The sequence below is a fragment of the Notothenia coriiceps genome, unplaced genomic scaffold (genome assembly GCF_000735185.1).
Source record: "Notothenia coriiceps isolate Sejong01 unplaced genomic scaffold, NC01 NC01_scaffold00000339, whole genome shotgun sequence".
Lineage (NCBI taxonomy): Eukaryota > Metazoa > Chordata > Actinopteri > Perciformes > Nototheniidae > Notothenia > Notothenia coriiceps.
In genome coordinates this window covers 14215218-14223227 of record NW_011333040.1, presented here as the reverse complement: position 1 = coordinate 14223227, position 8010 = coordinate 14215218, and the positions used below count along the sequence as shown (strand labels likewise).

Genomic DNA, 8010 nt, shown 5'->3' with positions numbered 1-8010 from the left:
GGGGGTGGGGATGACTCAATGGACATGGTAAAGGACCACTTCAACACTTTAGTATTACTGTAGATATCAATTTGTCTGAGATGTTGTGACTTTTACTTCTTAATATGGTTTGTATTCAGTGGTGGACAAAAACTGAGTTTGTGAGGTGAGGTACTTAAGGGTTTCCACTTCATACTTCTTCTACTACATTTATATGATAACTTGAGTTACTTAGAATATTCAGATTCAGATGAATAATACCAAATATAGTCAGCAAATATTGTGTTATGTAATACTAAAGGTAAGGATCAAACTGTATTGATCCCTGGGTGACATATCTAGTTATCCAGAAGTATATTGTACCGTTTACTTTAGGTATATTCTGATGCTTATACTTTACTTTTACTTAAGAAAAATATGTATGTGTTATTACTTATTTTCTACTTTTACTTTTAAGTAAAGATCTGAGTATATCAACCATCACCGGTTAAGTAAGATTTGACCCGTTACTAACAACTAAAATGCAGCTTGAGTTTTTAAAGTGTATGCCATTCTTTGCCCAAATTGAACCCAATATTGCTGAAGAGATGCCGCTTGAGTCATTTTCTCAAACTTTATACAGCTCCTTTCAGAACCACAGGACACATAGAAGATATAAGACTTTAACGCACATACAAGCCAAGTACAGGTAAATGTTCAATTGTACTCACGATCATTGCAGTGAGTCCCTGAGTAAGACGTCATGGAGCAGTCACAGGTGAAGTTCTCCCACTGCTGGATACACACGCCCATATTGGCGCACGAGTCCTCCTGGCACGTCGTACTGGGGCCTGGAAAAAGGCAGTAGTAGGCTAGGGGGGGGGGGGGGGGGAATGGAGGCGGGAGAGATACAAGGGAACAAAGTCAAGAACCAATAAGAGCTACTGCTGAGACTAAACAATGCAGTACCCATGCAGAAAGAAATGCACTCGAGAGATAGATACAGCATGTGGGCCTAGAAGAAACAATAAGGAGTAAACAGTGCCACCACAGGAAGCCCGACCTGGAGTACAACTCATGTAAAAAAAACTGTCTAGGGAATCATGTTTCATGCTGAGTAAAGCATCAAACGCAGTGGCAAGCCGAAACAGAGGCGTCTAGGTTTTCACAGGATCAACAGCATGCTTCTCAAGCAGCGGGAGCATCGGCATTCGCTCCGCTGTAAAGGATGCTATGCTAGTTCGGTTTTAATCTGCGTTTAAAGACACGCTACAGCGAATTGTACCACATTTGGGCCGATGTGATGACACTGTTAACATCCCTTCATTTCCTTATTTTTTAAGTGTGTGTGCAGGTGGACATGCATGCAATATATATCATTCCAACAAGTAGTTTATAAAGTTTTATCAGAGTAAAACTTAGCACGCTGCATTCCCTCTGTGGACAAGCAAGACGAGACATGAACAAAAAACCTTTAAACAAATGACTCATGGATACAAACTCAATTCAACTATACCCCATTTAAAAAGTTATAGCTTTTAACCCTAACCCTAACTCATGGATATTAACTCAATTAAACTATAGCTCGTTTAAAAATGTTAGTTTCTAACCCTAACCCTAATCCTAACTCATAGATACTAACTACATTAAACCACACCCCTTTAAATATAATAATTTTTAATCCTAAACCTAACTCATGGATACTAACTCAATTAAACTATACCCCTTTTAAATATAATAGCTTTTAACCCTAACCCTAGAAATTATCTTTCCAAACATGTTCTCATTGTGAGTATACATGGTGAACACTAGACAGACAGAATTCATGAAGAGCAGAAAAGAAACAAAAAAGAGGACACGTAGCGCATATCCCCGTGTATGCACTTCAGTCAGAAAGGAGTAGAGGAGGGTATTCAAAGTCAAACTTGGATGTGTGTTTGCTATTCCTCTACACCACACATAGCTCTTTGGTACCTTTGAATACTTATACCGGGAGGGAATGCAGACAAAGACAAGCATACAGTAGATAACAAGATAAACAATTCCCATGTAGGAGTCTAGACGGACACGTGAGGTGGGGGGGGGACAGAAACCCCCTCTGATAACCACGTTGTAAACAAACCAAAGTAAATTAAAATAAATCAAAATGGTGGACGAATGCAAGTGTCAATTGTCTGGTGCGAGACAATGTGAAGAGAAGACATTAGAACAGAGCGGATTTGCCAGCTGAAGGTGCGTTTACTGTGCAATGCACGGCGTTGGGAGTCAACCAGGCGTCTTCCACACTTTCGCATAATTGTGAATCTCGTGTTGGTATGCGTGCGTCTGTGCTTGTTTGTCAGCGAAAGGGATTGGCGGATTTCGCCGAGTGTTCAGCAGGAGGTCACTCGCACTCAAAAACACTCAGCTGGGTAAAGCACCAAATGTGATTTTTTTTTTGATTACATGAGAGAGACAGAGAGAGGGGTCTGATGGTGCTGAGATGTGCAGTGACAGCCTCTAATGTGGCATTTCACAGAAGAATACAGCACTCCCACAAATTACCTGCCACTGCTTTCAGATGTGCTTTCAGACGGCAGTAGACGGCATGAACATCACTTATCTAATCTGTGTACTCTCTTTAAATATACTGTGTACTCTTTGCAACTTTATCAAATATGGAAACACTTAGCCTCGAGGTTAGCAGGGAGGACAATATTCTATAAGAACATTTATCCGACTCTTATTTAGCATACTTGCCAACCTTTAGACCTCAGAAATCGGGAGCATTTCAAATGCAAAATTGGGGGGGGGGGGTGCTAGTGGATCGCCGGAGCTGTTCGATTAACATCAACATGCTTATTGTAGTTCTAAGTGCACTGCCTTGCGGCCTGTAGCACCATTGTGGCTGGACCCGTATTTTGACCTGTATTTTACAGGAAAGGAGTGAGCAGAGGGTGGAGTAGTTGTCGATTCTTGTTCCGTTTTCTGTGACTATCTGCCTCACCCTCTCAGACTTTGAGTTGCGCGCGCTACTAAAGAGACGTGTTACCATGGAAACCAAACAATGGTGTCGCTGTATTAAAGTCCGAGTGGAAACAGTCGTGTGTAAATCTGATTTTGTCAGAAATCGGGAGAAATGCGGGAGAAATATGACCCCGGGAGGAAACCGGGAGAGGACAATGAAATCGGGAGTCTCCCGCGAAAATCGGGAGGGTTGACAAGTATGGGTAGAAGTGCTAGCATCATATGTAAACAAACATATGTATGGCTACATTAACACAGCAGCAATGCTATAGGCCTACTAGCATGATGACAAGGTGCAACGGTGCTTGTGTATTTCAAGAAACACATAGTCCCGCGCAAACATTTACCAGTAAAAAGTGCAAATTAAGACATTTAATATTGTCATACCGATGTTAACTTGAAGGTAACATTATATTTGTATTATATGCGGGTCTAGTCAAACGAGTAGAATTGTTAATTTGATTGTAAAATGTTATATATTCACAGGGACTGCAGCTCATAAACATCAGATTTTTTTTTAAAAAGCGGCTTACAAAAAGAAAAAGAAATGCCTTTACAGTTTTTGGGAGTTTTATTGTAATTTATCTTTATACCTTTTTGTCCGAAAGATGCAGATGTGGAAGCATTACGTTACGAATATTTATGAAAGTTTTTGTTTCTGTCGGAGGGATGGGAGTTTGTCCCAAAGCTTGAGCGGGAGTGCTTAGGGGTTGGTTTGGAATCGGGCCATAGTATCAGAGTGCAGTTACCCGACTTTGAAAAAATGTGACTTCTGGTTACTAAATACGTTGTTTTTCCTTCGCCGTAACAATGTTCCTCATTGGGGAACAAATAACAGGTATTTTTTCCATTAGTCTGTCTTCCTCTTTCTCTCTTAGCGTCAACTTTTCTGTTTTCAGAGAGCAGGTAACCTCCTCCGCGGCACCCAGGGAACATTACTGCCACGGTGACACCCACGATGCATTGCACATAGCAGACTTTCAGGCGAGCAGGCCTCAGAGAGGCTGAGATTGACCCTCTACCTTGTAGGTCGGCTTTGGTGAAACCAACTTTGTTAGCGCAGAAAGAAAATAACAAACAGAACAGAGCAGAGCGAAAAACAAGAGTAAAGGTTAGTGAGGGAGCAGCATTGTTAGCGTTCGTAAAAAAAAAGTTTCACAAAGTTTGTCACCTTGGCAACACTGGGGAGAGTTGTTGGTTTGTTAGTGAGGGTTGGAAAATATCTCACCCAGTGGTGTTTTCTTTGTTAAATAAGGTATTAAAGTAGCTTTGAAAATCACTGCCACTGTGCACAACTTATTACAAACGTCTGCTGCCCTCTAGAGGTCACAGGCAGAAGTCTGCACAGTGCACAGGAGACATGTATTTAGACACAATATACTTTAAATTAGAAGAGAATAAACAATATCTTATATACAGTAGAGAGTAGTTATGCACATGAATCTACATTTAATCGCAATATTGAAATTGCAGAAAGCACAATATTTTTGAATCCCAAATATTTGTAAATAATATGTTGATTGAAATATAGTGGAGCTGCATGTATATCCAGAGTACACATTGCATTCTACGGAGTTAATAAAATATCTTTGTTTGGTACATATCCTCTTAAAAATATATCCACATGATCATTTTAAATGTGTTTCAATGATAATGAGAATAATAATGCTAAATGATCAATCCCTCTAATATCATGAATGATATTGTAATTGTAAATAAAGTCTACATTTGTTATATTTGTTCCATATCGTGCAGCCCTAAACAGTTTTGAGCCAAAGCATATTGACTTGTAATTATATTAACAACATCAGCTATAACATGAGTTATTGTATTGCTGTACAAATGCCACATCATTCAAATTGGTGTATTAAAATGCAAATGGTAGATGCTGGAGAAGGAAAAAAGCCAGGTGAGTAAATATTTGGGTGTTTCTAAATCTAGCATTTAAAAAAAACACCTTAGCTTCTGTAACTTTCATTTGAGTTCATATTGTGAATAAACATATTTCCTAATATTTTGTTCAGGTTTGAGTACCCCTGCTTAACTTAAAAAATATTGATGCAACATAAAAAGTTAACAAGCCAAAAAAAATAGTTTCTTGTTATGCCTGGCGCAGGAAAAAAAAAATAGGTGGGATTGACAATGCCAGCGAGTGGCTTTAAGGGGCTTCAGAGGAGCCTTCTAATTAGACTAATACATCTCAGACGCCTTCATGACTCTTATTCGCTAAGGGCCGTCTGTACCTTCACAGCCGCGCTCAATCTGCCCGCTGCGGAACAGGGCGTCGTTGATGAGATCTGGCAGGCGGCCGTTGAGATCCACTGAGGCCAAGCAGCCCTGGAAGCCCTCCCGAGAGACCACCAGCTTCGGGAGGTTCTGGTACATGTTGGGCCCTAGACCCCCGATAAACAGGTCACCTGTAGAGGGACGAGAAGAGAGTAATAAGTGATTTGAATAAATACTAGGGTCACATATTCTCCAGTTTGAAGTTAACCTCTGTTTTTGTGATGAATATTATAACTTAACCATCAGGTCCAGTTGAGTGTTTAATATTATTGACAGATATGCTGATTATGTTTTCAGGCTAGATTACTTGATTGGTACAATTGATCTTAATTCTTTCCACACAATCCATTGGACCAAATCGGTGTGTTTTACGATTTCACACATTTTTATGGGTGTGACAAGGTCATTATTTCGTAAAAAAGTTGCCTTTCCTTCAATAATTTCAATCCCATTCAAAACCTTAAGTAACAGTAAGTATACTTAGACAGATATTGAATTATTTTTATTGGATGGGTATGTATTTGGGGGAAATTATCATGCATTTTTGCAACATTGCAATCACCATCTTTTTATGTTAGAAACCAAGTGAAATGTTTTCAAAAATCTAAAAAGTTGGATGATCCTATTAATTGTACAAATTGAGTATGAGAAAAAAGTTATAATCTTAAACAGGTAATGTGTCAATAATATGAAAGACCAAGGGATGGAGTAGAGTCTTGACTTTTTCAAAAAAGACTTTATCGAATCAAGTCTTGTAGGGTTGTATTCTAATCTCTGACATTCATGAAGTGGTTTATTCAAACCTCTGAAAAAGCGAGGCTGTGGTACCTTTGAGGTCGAGGTTCTTGGCTCCGTTGACATTCTGCGTGACGGACTTTGAGTCCACCTTGAGCGTGTGTGTGTTGGCGGCGTCTCTGGTGATGACCACGTTGTGCCACTGGTTGTCGCTCAGCTGGTTTTCGCTGTTCCCCTTCAGCAGACTGGGCCCGTTCCCCAGGTCGAACACGTAGTGGATAAACCTGCAGGAGAGGAACTTTGTTAGTGAAGATATGTGCGTGTGTTTGCTGTATGTGTGCTTTTTATCTTCTGGAAAAACTGTCAAATATGTCCAGTCCTAAATACACGAAATAGTCTCGGACTTCTAAACAAGTTGACTCTAATCTGAAATGCACTTATTTTATACCATTGGCTTTCTCTGTTAAGCATATGTGATTATTATATCTTACCTATTGTAAACCAATGTGTAAAATAAAATGTTTTGGGACCATTAAAATTATGGGTTAGGTTCATTTAGATTTCTGGGTCCATTTAGATTTCTAACCCTTATGTTGGGTATTTTTCTGCTTGTAATGTTTCCGTATACTACTTAATCTCTCTCCAATTTAAGATGTGCTATTAATATAAACTGTATATAATTAATGTTAAGTGTCTCGGCCTCTATTGTAAATCTATGGAAAGCTTATCGGAGTGTTCCATTTCACATATCTCCATCATCTCCGTCTAATGATGCCAGTAGACCGCCAAACAATACAGACTGTTAAATCTGAGCAATACCAAACTGATGTGTAATATACACTTCATAAGTGTTTAACATTTTGTTAATGTTATTGGGGTTTTCAATACATGTTCACATGCTCACTACCATGTACGTGTGCTTGCCTATTTCTTTAATATGTAAGTCGTTTGCCTTTTATGTGCACTGTACCTTTGCTGTTGTAGCACTTCATAAGTAGCATGCTACTCTGATACTAATGGGATTTCAACTGATGAAGACAAATAACTGTACCTGCAGTATGGCGATCTTTTTGATTTGACAAGCTTGTAAAAGGTGCATCAGAGATTTGGATTTTAGTAAATTAATAATGGCTATTTTAATAATCATCTCTTGACTCGAGCAATGGCATAAAGATCCTTTGCACATCCTCTCATCCTCACCCTTTGACCAGCTCTACGGCGATAAAGTCGTTCCCGTCTCCGCTGTTGAAGATGAGGAATCCGTCAGGCGAGGTGGTTTTGAACTGAAAGAAGAGGTGCATTGTGGTATATGCCTGCAGAGTGGCCAGGCCCAGGTAGCTGCCCTTGGTCTTGAAGGTGACGGGGTCGGCGATGATGAAGCGCATCCCGAAGCGTGCGTTCAGCTCGCAGAAGTCGATGTCGCCGTTCTTGCACATGTCGATGTACTGCATGCCGTTGAATTTAAGGCTCTGTGGGGAGAGAAGTGTGTGTACATGGGGTACATACATGAGAAAGAACACTTTGTAGCACAGTATATTGTTTTTTTAAACGTCAACTTGATTTTAGTAAACGCATTGTGGAAAAATGCGAAATGGACTTCTTTAATCATGTTAAAAATAGCATAAGTAGAAAACTGCACTTTAAGATGGTGTTTAATTGAATATTTAATAAAATCATTTTGGAAAAAAAATGCTGGAATATCTGTGTACCGTAATTTTCGGACTATAAGCCGCGCCTTTTTTCCCATTTTTCGACGCTGCGGCTTATATAACGGTGCGGCTAATCTATGGATTTTTACAGCTAACGGCCACCACCTTTAACTCTATGGGCTCTATGGCCGGTCCGCGGACCCCCAACTTTAAGCGGCGGGTTCCAGCAGGAAAAGCTGGAGGCCGGAAAAGAGTGAGACAGGTAGCGCGCAAAAGTAAAAGTGGAACCGAGAGTGGTACGAGAGACAGAACGAGAGCAAGACAGACAGATATTACGAGAGCGAGACAGTTTGTCCCCGTACCACTGGTTGAAAAC

At 40.0% G+C, this 8010-nt stretch overlaps 1 protein-coding gene across 1 annotated transcript; it reads right to left on the bottom strand.

Moving 5' to 3' along the window:
• Window positions 1-675: 675 nt before the first annotated feature.
• LOC104951305 (neurexin-3a-like) lies at window positions 676-7451 on the bottom strand. The gene is made up of 5 exons (XM_010777943.1): window positions 7186-7451; window positions 6079-6269; window positions 5208-5381; window positions 3987-4013; window positions 676-809 (listed from the first exon to the last, which is right to left on the bottom strand). The coding sequence occupies exons 1-5, from the start codon at window positions 7434-7436 to the stop codon at window positions 676-678; spliced, it is 777 nt and encodes a 258-aa protein (XP_010776245.1). The 5' UTR covers window positions 7437-7451.
• Window positions 7452-8010: the final 559 nt, after the last annotated feature.